Source organism: Podarcis gaigeae (assembly GCF_964106915.1).
Source record: "Podarcis gaigeae genome assembly, chromosome: 5".
NCBI lineage: Eukaryota > Metazoa > Chordata > Lepidosauria > Squamata > Lacertidae > Podarcis > Podarcis gaigeae.
This window is the reverse complement of record NC_139681.1, coordinates 16,701,672-16,725,377: the sequence shown is the minus strand read 5'-3', so window position 1 is coordinate 16,725,377 and position 23,706 is coordinate 16,701,672. Positions and strand designations below refer to the sequence as shown.

The 23,706-nt window shown below is 44.6% G+C and overlaps 1 protein-coding gene across 3 annotated transcripts in view; it reads right to left on the bottom strand.

The window, feature by feature from the left end:
- Positions 1–23,706, bottom strand: part of ADK (adenosine kinase) — a 196,500-nt gene that overhangs the window by 9,302 nt on the left and 163,492 nt on the right. For all 3 annotated transcript variants that reach the window (XM_083738500.1, XM_083738502.1, XM_083738501.1), the window contains exon 10: positions 8,465–8,551. In XM_083738500.1, coding sequence (XP_083594626.1) covers positions 8,465–8,551 — 87 coding nt within the window. The remainder of the gene's footprint in view (positions 1–8,464; positions 8,552–23,706) is intronic.

The window sequence follows — 23,706 nt, the reverse complement described above, 5'->3', positions numbered from 1 at the left end:
TAGCTGGTTGACTGACTGAATCCAAGACATAAGTGGAAACCACTGCAAACTATCCCTTCCCTCACCAGCCCCAACTCAGAGCCATGTAGTTAGCAGATTTTACAGCTTAAGGATTCTATCAATGCTGGCGGTCAACAAAAGAGGTTTAAAGACTCTCTCAAATCTAAAAGAATGCAGTATAAACACCGACAACTGGGAAACGCTGGCCTGCGAGCGCTCCAATTGGAGAACAGCCTTTACCAAAGGTGTCATGGGCTTTGAAGACACTCAAACTCAGGATGAAAGGGAGAAACATGCCAAGAGGAAGGCATGCTTGGCAAGCCCTCATCATGATCAACTCCCGCCCAGAAACCTATGTCCCCACTGTGGAAGGACGTGTGGATCCTGAATTGGCCTCCACAGTCACTTACGGACTCACTGCTAAAACCCTGTTTTGGAAGACCATCTTACTTGGCTACGAGGGATCGCCAAAGAAGAAAGAAGCAAGAAGCAAGAAAAAGCTGTTCCACTAGCTCAACAGAACTTTCCCTTCCTCTCATCTTCTCCCCCTGCCTTCCACAACCTTAAAATCTGCTCCGCATAGTTGCAGGACCAACTGGAGCAGATCTTGAGGGCACGTGGGGAGGTGAGAGGAAGGGGAAGTCTGGTTGCACAAGCAGAAGTCCATGCATGCAGTGTTGGATTTGACCTTAAATTTCTGGCAATTCTAACTTATCCCCTTGCAGCTTCACTTAGCTTTCCACATCCACGACAGACAACAATGAAAAACTGCAGTTCGGCTCATCCGCCCTGACACCATGCTAAGGACTTGCTTCCCTCTCACCAAGTAAAATCAATACCATGTTTGAGCAAACACACTTACAGCTTTATTAGGATGTCTTGCTTGTTCTGTAACAGCTACTTGAAGCTGTGGTGGCAAATCGACTCAGCTCAGTTAAACCTAGAGAGCTGGGTAAAGAGGCCCATCAATAAGGTTGTTATAAAATACTCCGCAGGAGTCCAGAAAGCTGGAACAAACAGCCTGCGACGTGTCAATATTTTTACTCAATATCAATATTTTTCATCTCCAAGAATGAAAAAAAAAAAAAGCACAATGAGATCATTGCTTATCAAATGGACCACATGCTAAATAGTAAATGCTTCTTTCCTAGCCAAGTTTGACCCAAACACAACGTTTTAAATGATTTCCCCCACATTTTGCTATCCGTTAGTTACACAAGGAGAGCAGAAAATATAAAATTTGACGTAGCTGTGGCAACAGAATGAAGTCAAATAGGAAAGGAATGCACACATGGCTCTATTGCTGGCTTCCTCAACCTCGGCCCTCCAGATGTTTTTGGCCTACAACTCCCATGATCCCTAACTAGCAGAACCAGTGGTCAGGGTTGATGGGAATTGTAGTCTCAAAACATCTGGAGGGCTGAGTTTGAGGAAGCCTGCTCTATTGCATCTACTTAGTCTTAGTTTGGGATGGGGATGGTGGTTAAAGGGTGTTAGGGAGAAGTTTAAAGGAGGAGAGAGGCGGCCTGCACGCAGGTGTTGCAGAATGCAGTTCTATGCATAAGGTCAGCGTGGGAGGAAAGGTGGAGTCATTAAGGGGGCAGGAGACCTCTGGGCAGATGACAGTGATGGAGCTGGATGGGCAACAGTCTATATCAGAATAAAGGAAGGGAAAGGGTATAAAGAGCTTTGCAGGTAAGGACAAGGAGTCTGGGTCAGACCAGGAAGCTGACAGGAACCCCATGTAGAGATTTAAGGAGTGGGGTGTCACACTGTCCAAACAAAATGAAAAAGGTGACTGGCTTTGGACATCATAAGTTTGGCATCAGGAGCAAAGGAGCTAAGAAGAAGAAGAAGAGGAGTTTGGATTTGATATCCCGCTTTATCACTACCCAAAGGAGTCTCAAAGCGGCTAACATTCTCCTTTCCTTTCCTCCCCCACAATAAACACTCTGTGAGGTGAGTGAGGCTGAGAGACTTCAAAGAAGTGTGACTGGCCCAAGGTCACCCAGCAGCTGCATGTGGAGGAGCGGGGACGCGAACCCGGTTCCCCAGATTACGAGTCTATCGCTCTTAACCACTACACCACACTGGCCCACCACAAGGTGGGCTTGTGACAATGGAAGGGCACATACAGAACGGAGAGGAGAGCAAGAGGTGTGTGGGGATGTTGTCCTCGTACAGGTCTCTGCTGAAATCTGAAAGACCGAAGTCCACCCTTTATGGGAAGGGTGGGAAGGCCAGAGCTGAAATGATGGGGAGGCAAGCACAGTGATTTTTAAAATAATTACATGCAGCCCACCCCCCTCCCTTGCTTGAATCCTATTTGGGACAACCGTTGTGAGTTTCTTTGGGCAATGCTTGAGCAAAAGCTTTTCCAGGGACTCCTGCATTGGCTCATAATGTGCTGGTGAATTCTAGCACAGCTGCTTGAGGACAGTAGTTGGGAGGATGGATGAGAAGGCAGCCGCGTGCTTCCAAACCAAAGATGCAGTGCTCTTAACACCCAGAGGAGTGGCTGGCATGCAGGAGGAGGCGAGGAAGGTTTAAGCTGGACAGTAACTTGGAGGGCTTTAAAAGAGGATTAGATGAATTCACGAAGGATAAGGCTACCAGTGGCTACTAGCCGTGATAGCTATATTTTGCCCCCACTGTCGGGGGGAGCATGCCTCTAAATATCAGTTTCTGGGAACTGCTGTTGCACATGGATCCTGTCTGTGTGATTCCCATGCCGGTTATTGTGAAAACAGGATGTTGGGCTATGCTGGGCATTTGGCCTGATCCATCAGGGCTCTTATTACCGTATTTTTCGCTCTATAAGATGCACCAGACCACAAGACGCACCTAGTTTTTGGAGGAGGAAAACAAGAAAAAAAAAATTCTGAATCCCAGAAGCCAGAACAACAAGAGGGATCGCTGTGCAGTGAAAGCAGCAATCCCTCTTGCTGTTCTGGCTTCTGGGATAGCTGCGCAGCCTGCATTCGCTCCATAAGACACACACACATTTCCCCTTACTTTTTAGAAGGGAAAAAGTGAGTCTTAAGGAGTAAAAAATACGGTAACTGCTATCCTGGAGCAGGCACCCTGTTATAGCAGCATACAGTTCTCCCACTCATTTGGAAACAGAATCGGATTTTGCAATTCTCATTTCTGTGCAGGTGGGCAGAAGTATTTGATGATTCCAGATTTAGGACTGGGAAGCCTCTGCTGCCAACAAAGGGGATGCCAGGACTAGACTACAATGCGGCTATCCGGAACGAAGGAGTTTGTCATCAAAATCGCAGCAGACTGAGATGTTATAGGAGGAAGGAACAAGGGCATCCTTCCCAGACTCCCCCCACCCCCAACAGAGCAATAAAGTGCTTACAGAGCACAGCATAGGAAGGCTGTGGGGTGGGAAGCAAAAAGGTGTTATTTATGTCTTTCCCAGCTCCCGAAACTACAATGCTGTCTGGAGCCCACAGCAGGAAGAGATCTCCTCCTCCTCCTCCTGTGTGTGAGGTCCCACTTGCTAATATCTTTAAATGTGGCTGGAATCTTTAAAAGGAGAGGCAGTTTCTAAATGGCGATAACTGGATTAGAAAATCCATAGCGCTGTACAGCCAAAACATTTATCAAAATAATAAGGAACTTTCAAATATGACAGAGAAAAATACACCGAAAGCATATAATTTGGCAATATTTAGTTTATGGAAGGCCAGTTACAGAGACCAAGAGGCCTCAGAGAAGCCTGGCTCGAGATACGGCATTTATCTTGGTGGGTTAAGAATGACACAAATTGCCAAGCACGGCCATAAGCGGGTAGCTGGAATGACAGCCAGCCCTTTCCAAGTCAAGACAGATGCTTCATCAGAAAGTTCAGCTATAATACCAGGGGAAACAGGCTGTCAGTCAAAAGGCTGAATTTTATTTTCAACGCTTTATACAGCTGCAATAAGAGGATCCTCAGAGTCAAATCAGACGCCAGTGTTGAGCTAATCTCTTTCGCACTTTATCTTCACTTGGAAGGAAAGAAACCATAGCTAAAACATCCTTTGGTCTCCGCTTCCCCCCAACCCTGCCATGCTTCATTCATGAAGATCTTTAGAACAGAAAAAGCTATATATATTTAATGAATGACACAAAGCTAGCTAGCAGCTGATAAATAATGAAGTTCCTCAGAGCAACGCAAACATTTAAGGGATGTATTTCAGGGCTCTGACATGATATCCAAGGGGGGGGGGGGAAACCCTTTTATAAATAATATTTGAAAGGGCTGCTGAAAAACAGGAGAAGCATAAGGACACTGTAGAGTTGTGTTAACAACAACAGACCCACTAGAAGCAGCAGATATTATAAGCTTGACCAAGATGTATTTCTGAAACCCCATTAGTGACAATGCGTTTTAGTAATGTATCTCTCTGGCACACCAAATGTGTTTTTCTACAGAGTGGAAACTCCAACCTAGAGAACGTGGCAGAAAATGAAGATCTTGCTGGAAAAGCTCAAAGCACACTTTAAGGCTTCGATGCACACCTTAAAAGATCTCCCAACATGGGTTCAACATACTGTGCCAGCTGAATAATAGCTGCTGGATAGTGTAGCTTCCCTGGACCAAGAAAGCAAAAGCTTTTATTCAGTCAGTACAGAAAGAAGAGCCATCCCACTGATCTGGGCAGGATGTGGAGCTCATACCCAGAATCAGGAAACCAAATTATGGCAGAAATATAGGAACTAATAAGAGGGAAGGTTTGAGCACTTTAAGACAGGCGACCAAAAGGCACATGCTTCTGAACTGTGCAAAATGCTGGATTTTGCTGAAGCTAGGGTTCAGCCCTTAAAAGGGCACCATCACGCTGAGGTGAACTTGGGAGAACAGCAGCTTTAGAGAAATTTTATAATTAAGCTACGCTACAAAAGTTCTGTAAACAAACAAAAACAAAGAAGTTTAAAGTGTGTTTGCCATGAGACACCAGAACAAAACTGATCCCAACTACAGATGACCGATGGTCCACATAGTTTGACAGCTTCAGTTGGTCCTGATGGCAGCTTTCTCTCACACACCCTTTCCCTGCAAAATAGGACCTAAAGTCTTCCTCAGTTCATACAGCGATGGAAAACAAATGCTAAAGGGCAATGGTAGAGAAGATGCTAAAAGCTGCTCCTAACCCTGGCACTGGGAATCCATGCCTGCTCCGCCCCAGGTAGCAGGGATGTGATATGCCCCAAATGGCCTCGGTCCTGTATACCTGAAGGAGCGTCTCCACCCCCATCGTTCAGCCCGGACACTGAAATCCAGCTCCGAGGGCCTTCTGGCAGTTCCCTCACTGCAAGAAGTTACAGGGAACCAGGTAGAGGGCCTTCTCGGTAGTGGCGCCCTCCCTGTGGAACACCCTTCCATCAGATGTCAAAGAAATAAACAACTACCTGACTTTTTAAAAACATCTGAAGGCAACCCTGTTTAGGGAAGTTTTTAATATTTGATGATTTATTGTGTTTTTAAGATTTTTTCAGGAGCTGCCCAGAGTGTGTGGGGTTATTAATGATGATGATGATGATGCATTTTTGCAATTCTCATGGGTCTATGTAATGTCCATGTTCCCTCCATCACAAACAGAGTCAGTTGCTGCCACTCCTGTTATTTCCCCCTTCTTCCATGCCACTTCTTGTACCTGGAAGCAATGGTCCCTGCTCATCAAGGCAACTCTATTTTCACTTCCAAGACCTCACTCAAAATACTGCCCTATGTCACCATAGCCAGTTTTGAATTATTCACAACCAATTGTTTTTTATTTGATCCAGCCAGTTCCTCCTGCTGTCCCTCTCTTTTTCTGTTCCTCTTCCTTAGTCCAAAAGACTTCCAAACAGAAGCTTTGTGTTGCTTCCAGTGCTCAGCAGACATTTGGATGCTCTTGCAAACTAAGGGGTTGGTACACGCACCAGAAGCATAAAGTTTACAGATACCAACGTATTTAGTTTGTCTTGATAAAAAGGAAATGTCATCTGCCATACAGCTGAGTTAAAGCTGCTCAAGGAGGTCACTGAAGGCATTCGGAGTTTTGCCTTTTCCTGCATACTGGTGTGCTTATGAGGATCAGTCAGATGTCTTAATTCTGCACTCAATCAAGATTTTTGCCATTAAATGTTTCTGTGCTTTTGAACTTCAGTGGTACCTTGGGTTACATACGCTTCAGGTTACATACGCTTCAGGTTACCGACTCTGCTAATCCAGAAATACTACCTCGGATTAAGAACTTTGCTTCAGGATGAGAACAGAAATCGTGCTCCGGCGTCGCGACGGCAGCAGTAGGCCCCATTAGCTAAAGTGGTGCTTCAGGTTAAGAACAGTTTCAGGTTAAGAACGGACCTCTGGAATGAATTAAGTACTTAACCCGAGGTACCACTTTACCACGTTATCAGTGACAAAGAACAGCATTTCTAGGCTGTAAAATAAGGGGCCTATTTCCAGGTGAGGCAGCCTTTTCTCTATACCCTCTCTATCGCCCTTACTCATGATGCCCCTCTAGGGCTGTCAAAGAATCATAGAGTTGGAAGGGACCCTGACGATCATCTAGTCCAGTCTCCTGCAATGCAGTAATATGCAACTGTTCCGTACATGAGAATTTGCATTCTTTGTCCCCACTTTACCAACAGACAGTGCTCACAAGTCCTTATTCAGTGCATGCCCCCATTAAACAGCAACAACTCATTGCTTTCAATACTTCCCTGAAGGAAAGGCTATAAATGTTTTAGTCCAAGTACAGTTGTACCTTGGTTTTCGAACAGCTTAGTTCCCAAAGGTTTTGGCTCCTGGACATCGGAAACCCGGAAGTGACTGTTCTGATTTGTGAACTAGTTTTGGAAGCCGAACGTCCGACAGGGCTTCTGCGGCTTCTGTTTGGCTGCAGGAGCTTCTTGCAGCAAATCAGAAGCTGTGATTTGGCTTTTGAATGTTTTGGAAGTCGAATGGACTTCTGGAACGGATCCTGTTCGACTTCCAAGGTATGACTGTATTGCAAATAATCCTCCCAGGTTAAAATGTGCCTTGTATGAAAGTGATTGATAGGTGCGACATAACATGGAATTGGGCCTCATAGGGCTTGCTCTAGAAATCAATTCTTTGGATGGTGTTTTTGAAATAAAATGTTGTCAGGTTCGCCGAGTCTAAAATGGTGTGCCATAGATCATGCAAAGGATAGAGCCTGGCTGGGCCCAATGGCTTAGGGTAGAGACTGATGATGGGGCAGAGTTAATAAGCAAAAGTTCTCAGTCCGAGCAAAAAATACTCTGTCCCTTTATCCCGAGATGCTAGTCCTTCCCCCGCAAGTACTAAATTTCTGAAACTTCAGGTCAAACCCTGAGACTCCGCAAGTCTATTTGGAGAGAAGCTAAGATCCGATATGATGCCTTGAAGCTCACTGTAGTAAGTAAAGGTAAAGGGACCCCTGACCATTAGGTCCAGTCGTGACCGACTCTGGGGTTGCGGCGCTCATCTCGCTTTATTGGCCGAGGGAGCCACCGTACAGCTTCCGGGTCATGTGGCCAGCATAACTAAGCCGCTTCTGGCGAACCAGAGCAGCACACGGAAACGCCATTTACCTTCCCTGCTGGAGCGGTACCTATTTATCTACTTGCACTTTGACGTGCTTTCGAACTGCTAGGTTGGCAGGAGCTGGGACTGAGCAACGGGAGCTCACCCCGTCGCGGGATTCGAACAGCCGACCTTCTGATTGGCAAGTCCTAGGCTCTGTGGTTTAACCCACAGCGCCACCCATATCCCTCACTATAGTGAAAGCCTTCAAAAAACATATTGCAAGACACAGAGATTGCAGTAACCAAGAGAACTTGTTAGGGCTTATGTTGAGATATTTTGAACCACAACAGCTACAAAAATATAGATGTAACACTCCAATGCCAAAAAATATTATGGTTGCAAATGGATATAAAAGTAGCAGCAGATGTTACTTTGCTTCTGACTTTTAGCCTTTGTTTTTTAACTCTTTGTAGTCTTTTTGTATTCACACATCAACTGCCTAGGAACCAGACGCACAGAAGAGGGGAGAAAAAATTGTTCAAACGTTACACTCGGTTATTTACATACTCTTTAATATTCACCACAACTTGTTTAAAAGAACAGCAATGTGCTAAAATTTTAAAGCCACGAGGGATTCTGAGTACGCTGCATAACATATTTGATGCAGCTTGTTTATGCAACATTCTGACAGATACAATTAATCTCGTGAAAACAATGTGGATGTTGCATAGGAGCACATTATCTTTAAAGCCACAAAACACATTTTTCCCTGGGAGAATTAGCAGTCTATTAAAACACAATCTTCGGAGGAAAATGGAAGCTTGAAAAGAACAATCTGACATTCTGTACTTCAGGAAAGGAACACCCTGCCACCACCTGCCCATGTTCTCGAATAAAGGATGGAGGGGGGGGGCACTTCCAAATAAAAGGGATAATGCAAATGGCACGTACCTCCCACGAAGGCATCGCCAGCTCCGTTTGTGTCCACGATCTCGCTCTGGTCACTAATTAAGACCGGGAAGGCTCTCACTTCATTTTCTACAAGGGAAGGGGGGAAAGAAAGAAAAAGATGCCTGATTGATACCATCCAGAATTACTACACTGCAAAGAAGGAATGATCGCTACATAACAACCGATAACCAATAACATTGCTTCGCAAAGCACCTCGGTTTGAGCATGGATTAGATCAGAGCTTCTAGAAGCCAATGGGTGCAATAAAAGATGCCTTGAAACAACCTTGGCCATGCGAAGAAGCAGTAAAGAGCATGGCCTTCATGCCTTTCTAGACGAAACACGCTGGAACAACATCTGTTTTGAAGAAAAAGCGACCCTAGGTGTTTGGTTTGGTTTTACGCTCTTAATGGAAACACTTTCTAGTCTTGGTCCCCCCCCCCCCCCGGTATTACAGTTCTACTAGCCGACTGTTTCAAGTGATTTAAAAATTGTGTACTTGAATGTACCGTTCTCCATGTAACTTGTAATGTGTGGGTACAATAATTTTGGAGTGTCGGGGTCACAGATTAAATACGTACTACTAATTAATCAGCTAGGGCTTTCCAGGGGGTAATGTCATAAGGATGTGATAAAAACATAATTACCACCTTGTTAATGTGTAAATTACCAGAGTCATAGAAGGCTATACAAGTTCTGTCTCACAGTCATTGAAGGAATACACCGAATGTGCTTTGGGAGGCAGATGAGATGGGGGAAAACAAGCAACTCCTCTCCCAGGAGACCACAGGAGCTTTCATTGGTGGGTTTGTTTGTTTTTAAAAAATGTGCATAGGTACCACTATAAGGAACGTGGCAGCGTGATGCAGCACACTAGACAGTTGTCAAAATGTTTAGGATGATCGAGAGCAATCATGCAAAACAGTTCAAGCAAGGAAGCTGGATAGAGCCTTGTACAGCTCCTTTTGGTAACTCCTGCAGCCAAGCTGGTGTCAAAGTGCTCTGCTTTCCTTTGGACCACATCCGTGAGGCTGAGCAGCCTAGGACCTCTGTACACAATGCCCAGGCTTATGCCCTGGGGAGGTCACTCTGGTGCTAACACAGCAGTTTGACTTCACCCAAGGAGGCACACTCCACTGTCTCTTGAGACAGACAGCTGCCAACAAAAATAACCCCCTGCAGATTGCAGCAGGTACCTGTTTACTGAATCTAATCTAATAAATCAATTAAAGGTAACCCAGCTTTATACACATGGTAGTCTGCTGGCTGGGGTAGATATCCTTCCATTTGCAGTGCATTCATTGTGAACGATTGCCATTAAAGCAGGGGAGGCCACAAGCGTCACACACCTAAGAAGCGTGGGCCAATGTATAAAAGCGGCCAAGCCTTCTGCATATTTTTAATTGAACAGCAATAGAAAAGAATAAAACTGACCCGCAATGGCAAGCACCAGCAATGAGTTCCAATGAATTAATGCCGTTTATTACGCAGACACGCACACAGTTCAGGTCTCTCACCCAGAAATTTGCAAACTGATGGTTAGCTCACCAAGTTACGCTTGTTTAAGTAATGTGGGTGGAAGTGAGTTGTCAGTTGTGTGTGAATGGAGGCAATCTCAGCCGAGCACTGTCAGGAAACTCTAGAGTGATCTGGAACTGGTGATTACAAGAGTCATGAGAAAGGGAGGGCGCAGCAGGGAAACTGCAGAGACCTCCGTGAACGTCGCAAACAACAACGAAAACCCTCCGGAAGCGCCCCTAAGTGCTACAGCACTGTGTTTCCTCTCCCAGCCCGTTATGCTCGAGTGCTGTAACAGAGTGTATATGGTTTTCCTCCCGAGCCCAAGTGAGGAGCAAATTCACACAATGAGAAGTGTGTGCCTGCAAGAGATGGGTTAGCCAGGGCGTGGGGCTGAGCTGAGTTGATGCACGAGAGAGAGTGGTTCTGAGGAGGCTGCTGCCCCAGTCAGCCTGAGCAGCAACACAAGGGCCGCCTGGCTCTTCTCTCTGTTCCAAGCAAAGTGGCAAAGAATCAGCATAGTGACAAAGACTTGCATCTCCTCCTCACTTCACACCGCACCCTGATGCAAATGGGGCAGCGTGTCTCTATACCTGCTCTCTGCAACATGAAAAGACTCCAGGAGCTCCAATCATGGAATGCCCATATTACATGTAGATTGACCCTTAGGATAAAGGAGCAGAAACACATAACAAGGCTCAAAGGTGAATTTCAGCCCTAGTGTCCCGCTCTGTAGAAATTAAGGGCCAGCTACTCTCTTCCTTAGGGACGCGGGTGGCACTGTGGGTTAAACCACAGAGCCTAGGACTTGCCGATCAGAAGGTCGGCAGTTCGAATCCCCACGACGGGGTGAGCTTCTGTTGCTCGGTCCCTGCTCCTGCCAACCTAACAGTTCAAAAGCGCGACAAAGTGCAAGTAGATAAATAGGTACCGCTCCGGCGGGAAAGTAAACGGCGTTTCCGTGCGCTGCTCTGGTTCGCCAGAAGCGGCTTGGCCATGCTGGCGACATGACCCAGAAGCTGTACGCCGGCTCCCTCGGCCAATAAAGTGAGATGAGCACCGCAACCCCAGAGTCGGTCACGACCGACCTAATGGTCAGGGGTCCCTTTACCTTTACCTTTACTCTCTTCCTTGCACAAAGCAAGCCATCCCCAAAAGGCTGAAGCTTTAAAAGGCACTGAACATAAAAAACCCCAAAACATTCGGCCAAATTTTATTCATTTAATTTGTATGCTGCCCTTCATCTAAAGATCACGACATAAAAATCCAAAGTGAGAACACAAAACCCCCTCCCACAAGCACATTTAAAAGGCCACAGAATGTTAATTAGAATAGAGAAATGCTTTTGCCTGGAGCCTTCATTACATATCTTTAGGCGCCAGGCGAGCCTCCCTGGGGAGAGCATTCCACAAGAGGGGAGCCACCACTGAAAAGGCCCAAGCTCATGTTGCTACCCTCTGGACCTCTTGTGGAGGAGGCACACAAAGACGGGCCTCAGATGATGGTTGCAGGGTCTGGATCAGTTCATATGGGGAGAAGCATCCTTGAGGTACTGCAGTCCTGAGCCGTTTAAGGCTTTATGGGTAAAAAAACAACACTCTGAATTGGGCCCAGAAATCAAACAATATAGGCAGCATCACACAGGCTCATCTCCTCCCCTGCCCCAAGGCTTAATTTTTGTGAGAGTTCCACCCCAGAATCTGTTTCATCTGAGCCTTAAAACATGCAACATACCAATAAAGCAAAGTGCCCATTAAACTGTGTGGAGTATATTTCCTTCCTTTCTGAAATTATCACGGGAAGGGGGACAGTACAGAAGGCAACAACATACTTGCATTGCCGTCTTTTGCTCTCCGTTCAGCAGTGCTCAAGAAATGCCCAAGATGATCAAATGCTTCTCCCACTGTCTTCAATGGGATCCAACCAAGCTTGAAAACATCTCCACCTTTTGATACACATTTTCCAAAGCTTACATTTAGCACTTTCTTTGTTTGGTCCCATCTTGCTTACATTAGGATATAAATTCAGGATGTGAACCAGTCAAAGGCATGATATTGCATGCCACACATGCTGCCAGACACTTTGAGATTTTTGCAGGAAAAAGATATTGTGAAATTTAGATAGATTTCACAGACAGATTTTCCTACAGGAAAAAGCACAGCCCACCAAATGTCTTGCTCTAGGATAAAACCGTATGGTTACTGGTATGGCTCACGTGAGTCTTCTTTTATGTCCCACATCATCTCTCAGCCCTTACGGGAATTAACTACTTTTGACACATGAACACATTTCAGACAAACAGAAAAAAAACCCCACCCAGATTTCACCTTGCCTTTGGAATTTGCTCTACTTATCAGGCTGATTTTTAGAGTAAAATAGAAAAAGTCCCCTCCCCCCCAGCTTTTTACAGGGTTTGTTGCTACTGGCACTACCAAATTGCAATTAGTTCACTGTTTTTATGTTTTAATTTCTGTTGTGGTTTTACAGTGATGTCTGCTTACCTCTTACTGTTAGCCACTTTGAAAATTCATTTAAAAGGAGGAATATAAATGTTTTAAATACAGGTAGTTAAGTTAGCTGATAGCTGTTGATAAGGCTACCACCTAACAACAGAGCAACTTCCCTCCCCGCCCGCAAAAGCCATATAAAATAGATGCAACGTGAGTTAATCACGCAGTGTGTGAGGTGTAGCGGTTAGAGTGTCCAACTAGGACCTGGGAGATTTGGGTTCAAATCCTCACCTGGTCATGAAGCTCATTAGGTGGGGCCTTCAGACAGTTGCTGCCTCTCAGTCTTACCTACCTCACAGGGTTGTTGTGCGGGATTATGCATGATGGGCAGACAGCAAAATAGACACAGGGCTATTCTGCGCTCCCTAGATGCGTACAGAAGTTCCAACTCAAAACTTGTATATCCTTGAAGTAAGTTTGTAATTGTCATTTTAGGCTCGATTGAAAAATCCACAGAGGATAGGAGACAAGTTTCGTAAACTTGCATGCGCGTGCAAGTTGCTTGATCTTATTTTGATGCCATGTGTCACAACATTTTAAAAGAGCAACAATTAATATAGATTGGAAAAGTCCATCTTTGTCCACTAGGTTTGTTTTTAATAGGAGTTGGAACTGTTCCACTGAACTGCCAAAACACACCACTTCTCCATGCTATCAACACAGCTGCTCAAGTCAGAAGTCAGAACTACAAGTTTCTGTTTATTTGGTCTACCGTTCATCAGCATCAAATACAATGTAAGGTTATCAAGACAGCCACAGCAGAGAGAGAGAGAAAAAAGACAAAATACCTGCACATATATTATGCCTTTTGAAATGAGAATATAACGAAATCCACAAACAATCAGAAATAGTTTAAAATGCAGGCAATTCTGACTTGTAACTCAGCTCCCCTTTAACCATTAAGACCTAGATAATTCATGATGAATAAATTTATTTCATATGGAGGAGCGTCAGATCCTCCTCTAGTTTCTAATGCCACTTTTTCAGAATTAGTTCCACCAAGATCAGTGTGGTTTTCTGTGATCTGAGGTTCATAGCTGTCAACGTTTCCCTTTTTTAAAGGGAAATTCCTTTATTCCGAATAGGATTCCTCGCAAGAAAAGGGAAAAGTTGACAGCTATGCTGAGGCTTAGAATTTGCCCAGTAAGATGAAGGCAAAGAATTCATCTGAGGTCTCCGGACGTAAAGTTGGATGGTATATCCCTATAAAAATTACAGCATAGCAGAATGTGGGCTAATGTATAAAATTACTTTTGTAAGGGCAAACTCTCAAGTGCCAACACATCCCAGTTTCTCATGTGGATGCCATGGAAATCTGTGGTTAAGTGGCTTCCTGACTTGTTTGCCAGCTGAAGAGACAAATGAAGAAGGCAAATGCTACAGGTAGGTGAACAGAGCTTCTGGAAATATTGGGTTTTTAAGTCAGGATTTGATTGTCTGAACACGGCTGCTGTCATGCCCTACTACAGGTACACATTTAAACCCTTATTTCCGATTTTATCACTGATGTGTTTAGTAAAATTACAGGGTTATAATCTTCTTTTGGTTCCACCAATTCCTCCCTCAGGCTTTGTAAACTCTGTTTCCTTTAATTAAGATCTCCACAGACTACTAATTTTTTTCTTGCTTCTAAGAACAGAGGTTTGCTTACTAAGTGGCTTTTCTCAAGACTCATGTAGCTTTTATATCTATATGGAGGAGAAGATGATGCTTGTACAATGAGATTTGAAATTTCTGCTAATCCCTAAGGGTTAGATTCAGCTCCCAACTGCATCAAAACATGGAGTAAATCACACTGATCTCAGTGGGATTAATTCTGAAAGAGTGGCATTAGCAACCAGTGAAGGATCTGACCCTCCAAATGAAATAAATTTATTCATCCTAAATGAGTTGTTGATTGTTCCTTTGATAATTAAGTACACAAGTCTATGATCCTTTTAGGATCACCTAATTAGTATCCAAATGATTTCACTTAATTGCTGCTGTAATTGGAATGTATAGGATTTACCTCCCTTCAAAATAATTATATGCACATTTTAGTATAAATTATGCAACAGTTTATTTAGTTTATAGATTATTTCCCACATATGGAACACAACTCATTAGGATGCTAGTTATCATAATCACAGTTTTGACAGGCGTTTTCTAGCAAGAGCTCCTGAATCGTGCGTTTGCACAGCAAACCTTTAAAAACATAGCTCTGGGTTAAAGCTACTCAGAAAAGAAACAGAATGTGGCTTAGTAAGATACTCCCCTCCCCCAACAATTTACAGTAAAACTATAAAAATACCCATCATGTTGCTCAATATGAACTCAACAGCCAACTAGGCTAGAAGGCATAAATTAAAAATATCCCTCTTTCACTTTTCAAGAATGTAGTCAAGTTTATGACATGACTTGTCATTTTAAATTACCCTTATTTTAAAACGTTGCTTTACAGCACTATTATCTAACTGCATTTTGGTTTTAGGTTTTCTTTTTTGACCCATTAATCTATTTTTTATTATTTTAAAAATACCCCCCTCCAAATTTAAGCAAGCGTATGTGGAAAATAGCACGTTGGGGACATTCTGGCAAAAGGACAAAAACTAAATACTTTGTCAAATCTGTGGACATTTTTCTCCTTGGAGGTACTAATTATTATGAATGAAGAGCCAAGGGAGGAAAATAGAAATTGATTTACTGTACAGATAAGGGGCTACATTATCTGTGTTCGCTCATGCAGCAGGGAACGGCTGAAATCAATTGAGCTGTATCCTTTCATTTACTGTTCCTGTGTATTTGGCCAATGTTCTGTGTTACTCAAATTATCAAGTCAACAAGCTATTGAGTTACAATAAGGGTTGATATGTTTTGCCAGTGATAGGCAAAACGTTTGTGGGAAAACCTACTGCCCAGCCCGACAAAGTCCTCTAATGCAGTGTTTCCCAACCTTGTGCCTCCAGATGTTTTTGGCCTACAACTCCCATCATCCCTGACCACTGGTCTTGCTAGCTAGGGATGATGGGAGTTGTAGGCCAAAAACATCTGGAGGCACAAGGTTGGGAAACACTGCAGTCTAATGCAAGTTATTGCCTGCAATTTCTGAAATCACAGAGATGATAGGACACAAACATGGGGACCTCTGACCTCCCCCATCAGCAGTGGTTCATTGGCATGAACCCTCTTGTTAATTTTTGCTGAAAGTAATTTTCTGTAGTACACTTGTGACTTACAGAGAGTTTTCTGTGGTGCTCTCTGAGAGCCAGCCAGAGGCAGATGATTAAAACGGCACTCCCTCCTTGCAGTAAATTGGATAGCTGAGAAATTCCGCACCATTGCAATGTTTCTCAAACTTGGGTCTCCAGCTGTTGTTGGACTACAACTCCCACCATCCCTTGCTAGCATGACCAGTGGTCAGGGATGGTGGGAGTTGTAGTCCAACAAGAGCTGGAGACCCAAGTTTGAGAAACAGGGTAGGCGAGGATGGAACCTGTGGCCTTCCAGATGTCCAACTCCAACTCCTTCTAGGTCTTTGATTCCTTCTAGGCCCTTCTAGGTCTTTGATTCTGGTTTCTGTTCGCAATAATAATAATAATAATAGTAATAATAATAATAATAGTAATAATAATAGGGACGCGGGTGGCGCTGTGGGTTAAACCACAGAGCCCAGGACTTGCTGATCAGAAGGTCGGTGGTTTGAATCCCCATGACGGGGTGAGCTCCCGCTGCTCGGTCCCTGCTCCTGCCAACCTAGCAGTTTGAAAGCACGTCAAAGTGCAAGTAGATAAATAGGTACCACTCCAGCGGGAAGGTAAACGGCATTTCCATGCACTGCTCTGGTTCGCCAGAAGCGGCTTAGTCATGCTGGCCACATGACCCAGAAGCTGTACGTGTGCTCCCTCGGCCAATAAAGCGAGATGAGCGCTGCAACCCCAGAGTCGGTCACGACTGGACCTAATGGTCAGGGATCCCTTTATAATAATAATAATAATAATAATAATAATAATAATAATAATAATAATAGTAGTAGTAGTAGTAGTAGTAATAATTTTTTATTTATACCCCACCCATCTGGCTGCGTTTCCCCAGCCACTCTGGGCGGCTTCCAATGGAAAATCTACCTGGAGAGATAAAGATAACACGGTCTTACAGGTGAGACTAGCTGGAATTACCTTTCGCCAATTGCCTTTAATGTCTTTATTTGCAATTTCACAGCTGTACTTGAAAGCGAATTTTCTAAAACAACTAATGACACGACCCTGAACTCTAACAGAGATTCTTCTTGCTATGTATTTTTTTGAAGGCAGGATGCCCTTTCTGATATGGAGATGAAGCAACACGGTGCCACATGTACAAAGCGCCACATTTATACTGGCACCTGTTTCCCCCCACAGGTGTTTATCATCTTTTGGCTCACCTTGTTCTGTCAACATTTCTTTTATCCTTCGGCTTTGTTGCCATTTTATTCCTGCTGACTGCCGAGACAGCTACTTGGGTAAGCTCGGCGTTCATCAGCACGTTCCACATGCAGCTGAACACTGTTGTGTTTTTCAAAAAGTGCACATCTTGAATCTTTCTGCCAAGATGGAAGCGCTGAAGGCTTTTCACACAAAAAAAAATGCCGGCAAAGCCAGATCAAGCAGTCTGTTATTCTGTGTTAGCAGCCTTGGTGCTGCAACCAAGACATTAATTGATGAGCCAGCTTCTTCAGAGAAGAGCAGGGGGTCAATAAAGTTGTTAGTTCTCTTCCTTGGCATTGCTGCATTAACTTCACATCTCCATTTACAATTGATCCAGCTATGATTATGATTATGACTATCTGAATTTATATACCGCCCTATACCCGGAGATCTCAGGGTGATCACAGAACAAAATAAAAAAACCAGAAAATATATAATCAAAATTTAAAAAACCAATAGGTAAAGGTAAAGGTACCCCTGCCCATACGGGCCAGTCTTGACAGACTCTGGGGTTGTGCGCCCATCTCACTCAAGAGGCCAGGGGCCAGCGCTGTCCGAAGACACTTCCGGGTCACGTGGCCAGCGTGACATCGCTGCTCTGGCGAGCCAGAGCCGCACACGGAAACGCCGTTTACCTTCCCGCTGGTAAGCGGTCCCTATTTATCTACTTGCACCCGGAGGTGCTTTCGAACTGCTAGGTTGGCAGGCGCTGGGACCGAGCAGCGGGAGCGCACCCCGCCGCAGGGATTCGAACCGCCGACCTTTCGATCGGCAAGTCCTAGGCGCTGAGGCTTTAACCCACAGCGCCACCTGCGTCCAATAACCCCCCCTCAAAACCCCCCACATATTTTAAAAGGGCATAGGCGACTTTCTATTCATAAATTAGCCAAATGTACAATTCTCTTTCCCTGTGTTAAAGGGTGCTGAATTGTCACTTATTAGCCAAACATTCATCACTATGAATAGGCAGGAAGGGATTTTTTGCTGCAAGGACCCTAGGGCAGGAATTCTCTGTACGCGCCACATAATGTCATGCATGGAACCTCCTTTTGGGATTCTTGTCAGCGATGGCCATGCAATTCACTGTCGTGGTAGAAGACACATTCTGCTTTCAGTAATCCACTGGAAGATGGATTACTGCTATGCGTTGTTTGTGGGGTTGCCTTTTAAAGAGGACCAGAAAACGGCTGGAGGATAACTAACCAGAACGAAACATTTGAACATATTAAGGCAGCGCTTCATCATCTAAAGCGGCTTCCAGGCCCAATTCAAAGTGCTGGTTGGTGCATTTAAAAGCCTTTAACAATTAGGGACCAGGCTACATGACAAAAAACACCTCCCAAGTTTCTATGTGGCTTAGTACGTAGAATGAAGGAATAGTTTGCTCTAAGGGACAAGCATTCCTTCTCCAGAGTTCCAGTTCAAGACTGTTACAAACAGCAGCCTAGGGAGTAACTATACCACTCCCAGTTCCTTTCTGATTAACATCCTGCCAGATGAAAAGTTCTAGAGAGCTGGAAAACTTGATTATTATTTTGTGACATAGAGGTACCGAGCTCCTTTGGAGACCCAACGTAGATTGTGGCAAGACACTTCCTCTGGTCCCAGAATACAGACTGGGAGACCAAAGAAAAGGAGACTGCAAAGCCACAGCAGGAATTCTAGGGTAGGAAAAGGTTTGTTAGAAATCAAGAGATCACTCCCAATCTACATGGCTTCTTCAATGGCATAACTGGAACGCTATTGGTGGAACTCATCTAAGGCACTGGAAAGCCTGAGGTGGGAAGATAGTGCAAACTGCCCTCCCTCCTACTGCAAGTCTGGGAGACGATAACAATGGATATAAAGAGCATTTTATGTTTCAAGGGTATAAATAACTTTTGAATCTGGAAGAAAGTGACTAACCATTTGCAAGCAAGTGAGCAGCATCACATAGATTTTACCCTGAAGATCAGAGCACCTAACTCTGATTTTGTTCCAGCTATGTCAGTTACCTACCTGTTACTGGGCTCAAATTAAAGTGCTAATGTTGGCTTTAATGTTGACAGTGAGAGATTTTACTTTCTTGGGCTCCATGATCACTGCAGATGGTGACAGCAGTCACGAAATTAAAAGATGCCTGCTTCTTGGGAGAAACGTGATGACAAACCTAGGCAGCATCTTAAAAAGCAGAGACATCACCTTGCCAACAAAGGTCCGTATCGTTAAAGCTATGGTTTTCCCAGTAGTAATGTATGGAAGTGAGAGCTGGACTATAAAGAAGGCTGATCGCCAAAGAATTGATGCTTTTGAATTATGGTGCTGGAGGAGACTCTTGAGAGTCCCATGGACTGCAAGAAGACCAAACCTATCCATTCTAAAGGAAATCAGCCCTGAGTGCTCACTGGAAGGACAAACCCTGAAGCTGAGGAGCCAACACTCTGGCTACCTCATGAGAAGAGAAGACTCCCTGGAAAAGACCCTGATGCTTGGAGAGATTGAGGGCACAAGGAGAAGGGGACAACAGAGGACGAGATGGTTGGGCAGTGCTCTCAAAGCTCCTAACATGAATTTGACCAAACTGTGGGAGGCAGTGGAAGACAGGAGTGCCTGGCGTGCTCTGGTCCATGGGGTCACAAAGAGTGGGACACGACTAAACAACAACAAATGTTGGCTTTTAAAGCTGGCTCATTAATCAGGTTACCTAAGGAATCAACTTCCCCAACACTTAATTAGGATCAGTTTCAGAAGTCTTGTTCTATGTTCTACTCATACATGGAATTAGACAGCAAGCACAAGACAATGGGACTTATTGGTAGTGGCATGGAGGTGGGATTCCAGGAAAAGCAACCACCACTAGACCCAATGAGTTTTAGCTATACACCATTTTGGCTTTAGGTGCAATCCCCAGAAAGAAACCCCTCTGCAAGTTGCGGGCCTACTTTATACTGAATATCTTTTTAATTCAAAAAGCTTTCAGTATTTAGTTTCTTGCTTTGCTTTTAATTGAAACAATATCTTCATGCTGCCACTTTATTATTCCAGTTATAGTTTTGTAGTTTTATTCTGCATTTTTTATTGTACTGTACCGTTTTATGTTTGGTAACGCAAACTTTGAATGTATGCTACCCATTTTCTTTCCAGATTTCTAGCTCAATTACATACGCTAATCTTGTGCTATCGAAAGCCTCAGGTAAAGTTTCTAATGATTCTGAAACTTTTAAACCGTTCTGAGCAAGTAAGACAAAATCCTCTGGCAAGAGCCACAAACTAGTCACAGTAAAAAGCAAACAAACATCCCCACCTGTCAGTGCAAGGAGCAGTAAAAAGGAATATCATTAGTAGTTACTGCTTGCTGAAGTGCTTGCAGATGGAACTTCAAGAGATCTGTACAGAAACCAAGTGAGTGCAATAGGTACTGTAATCTAGCTGACTATAATTACACAATTATTGGTGAATTTGCTGTTGATAAACAATGCAAGCATTAGGATATTGTGGGTTCGTGGGGGGTTTTTTGGGTTTTTTTTACAATGAAGTGATTAAGAAAGCTGTTTATCCCCCTCCCACTATATCCTGTTAATAAAATCGGTGTTGCAGATGTTCATGTATGCGGCATTGATGTTTAATGGTGCGTGATGCTCTAGGTGGTTCCCATAACCTCGCTTTGTCTGGCATGAGCTTACTCAATTGATATGATAATAGAGAAAAGAAGGCTGAAACAAGCTGGGCTGTCCTAGCACAATTTGCATAGCTTTTAAATTTGCCACTATTTGATAGCCAACTGCTTATAGAATTCTTGCTCAGTTGTCACTGACAACAATATATTGTGCAAACAGCACTATGGAACTGCCTGAGCAGGTGGCAATGTGAAGGGAGAGAGCAGAGAATAACCAGCTTATGGCAGTTTTTATATCTGTTATCCAAATTGAATTCTGCTACTTTTTTTGTGAATAACTTCTAACAGCCACCACATTTGGCCCAGGGCTTATTAGGGTTTAACATGCAAATATTGGAGCCAGATTTGGAATACTATGATTCACTAAAATATTCACTCTAGTTCCTCCCTCCCCCCCCCCATGTCAATTTATTTTGTTTGTTTGTTTAATCTGCATGCCACCCTTCACCCGAAGATCACGGGTGTGTGTGTGTGTGTGTGTGGTGGTTTCACAACATAAGAATACAAAACAAGCTCACAAAATGCATAATAAAAGACAAGCAAAAATAAACCAACAACCCCCTCCAACAAACACATTTAAAAAGCCATAGAATGCAACCGAAGTCTTAAAATTAACAAAACATGAGTCAATGTATTAATTCAGAGGGAATTAATACAAAGACTTCCACCCATTTTATAGACAGGAAGTAGCATGAACTTCTGCATTTTCATGCTTGCGCATGAGCAACCACATTTCTTCCCCCCCCCAAAAAAACCTGACACATGTGAAGCTGCCGAAATGTCACATGCAACTGTGTGACTTGGGTCTGGGAGAGCCAAACTTTGATTTGGCTGTATTTATCCCAGGCCAGAGCTTGAAATGGAGGCTTTGAAAAAGTCTACCCAAGAAAACACGACCAAGGTGCTAAGTCAGCCCACTAGCTCATCTGCAGGATCCCCGGTAACTTTTGTTAAAAATACCGTATTTTTCATCCCATAGGACGCTCCGTCCCATAGGACGCACCTAGTTTTTTTGGGGGGAAATAAAGGGGAAAAAAATTCCCTTTATTTCCCCCCCAAAAGCAGGTCGGGGAAACCGAACCAGGTCGTGGAACAGCGGGATGACAGCGCTGCACCTCCCTGCTGTCCCCCGAGCTTGTGGGGTTGGCCGATGTCTGCCCGGCGTGAGGGGCGCTCTGCTTCAGGGCGCCCCACCCGCCAGGCTGCTATCCGCAGCGTGGGGAGCCCTGCGGGGAACTCCTGCAGGGCTCCCCACGCTGCGAATGTCTGTCCGGCGCGCGGGGCGCTCTGCTTCAGGGTGCCCCGTCCGCCGGGCGGCAAGCTGCTATCCGCAGCATCCCCATGCTGCGGATGTGTTCCCGGAGCGTCGGGCGCCCTGAAAGCAGAGCGCCCGACGCTCCGGGAAGCAGGCTGCTATCCGCAGCCCAGACATCCCTGCGGGACCTCCCGCAGGGCTGCCTAAGCTGCGGGTGTCTTCCTGAAGCCTGGAGAGCGAGAGGGGTCGGTGCGCACCGGCCCCTCTCGCTCTCCAGGCTTCAGCGAAAGCCTGCATTCGCCCCATAGGACGCACCCAGATTTCCCCTTCATTTTTGGAGGGGAAAAAGTGCGTCCTATAGGGCAAAAAATACAGTAATCAAAGGCTCGTATAGTGATTGAATATAGTGGTTAGTACTCTGTGTTGTGAAGACAGCCTCCTGGATCCACTACAGACATATAAAATACCACCAGCCAGGCCTCTGCTGCTTTCTGGAACGCAAACATCTGCTTATATTGGACAAGTTTCCTGCTTCTAGCCCTTCAGATTCTTGGCTGCCACTTTTAGACTTGAGCTGTGCCTCCCCTGGATCACAACATTGCCTCTGCCGGGTTGTTCTTATAAGCACTGTTTCCGCAAGAATTCAAGGATTCCCACAATTCTGTTTCAACTCCTGTCACAAGATGAGGGCTACAGCAACAAATTAAAAATGGAAATTAACCCAAGTTTTCAAGTAATTTTTCTAAGCAGATCAAGACTATGCAGTACAGTCCTACCTCGGATTACAGTAGCTTCGGGTTGAGCATTTTCGGGTTGCGCTCTGCGACGACCCGGAAGTAACGGAACGGGTTACTTCCGGGTTTCGCTGCTCGCGTAGGCGCAGACGCTCAAAATGACATCACGCACATGCGCAGACGCGGCAAATCATGACCTGCGCGCGCCCAGACACGGGCTGTCTTCTGCTCTGGGTGCAAACGGGGCTCCGGAATGGATCCTATTTGCATCCAGAGGTACCACTGTATAGTGGTACCTTGGGTTACATATGCTTCAGGTTACAAACTCTGCTAACCCAGAAATAGCACCTTGGGTTAAGAACTTTGCTTCAGGATGAGAACAGAAATCGTGCTCCGGCGGCGCAGCAGCAGCAGGAGGCCTCATTAGCCAAAGTGGTGCTTCAGGTTAAGAACAGTTTCAGGTTAAGTACAGACCTCCGGAATGAATTAAGTACTTAACCTGAGGTACCACTGTACATGGTATGAGGGTCACCGAGGGATCAAGCCCCTCCGCCTCCAAACTTCAGCACCTTCTGTACAAAGGCCAGCAAAGAGAATATCCCAAGATGAAGACAGTTAAGAACCATTCCATACATAACGTTCTCATTTTGTTTTCATGAGACTGTAAAAGGACTATTAGGAAGTGCAATCATTGTCATCATCAAACACGGAAAATGTATGACTCCGGTGGCATCAGCCGTAACTAAATATTAAATTATTTAATGTAAACTCACAAGGACCTGAACCAATGGCCACTTTGTCTAATTGGATGACTATGATGTGAGCGATCAAATCCCAAAGGCGGTAAAGCAATTTCTGTGTGAATGTTTGTGTGGAGCAATAATAGCAAGCTGCATAAATATTTCACATTAAGGCTTCAAAGCATGGATCTTTTGCTTGACAGAATTGTTAGCTGCAGCCAAAGTATGTTAACCATATATCTCAAATCTATAAAAAACAAAGCAGCAAAACATCATCAACCAGAGGTTGTTTGAAAAATACTGAGGCAATCGAAACATGGGGGGGGGGGGAGCATGTGCTACAGTCCTCTTGAGACTGTATCCCTTTAAAATGTAGGGGGAAGAATCA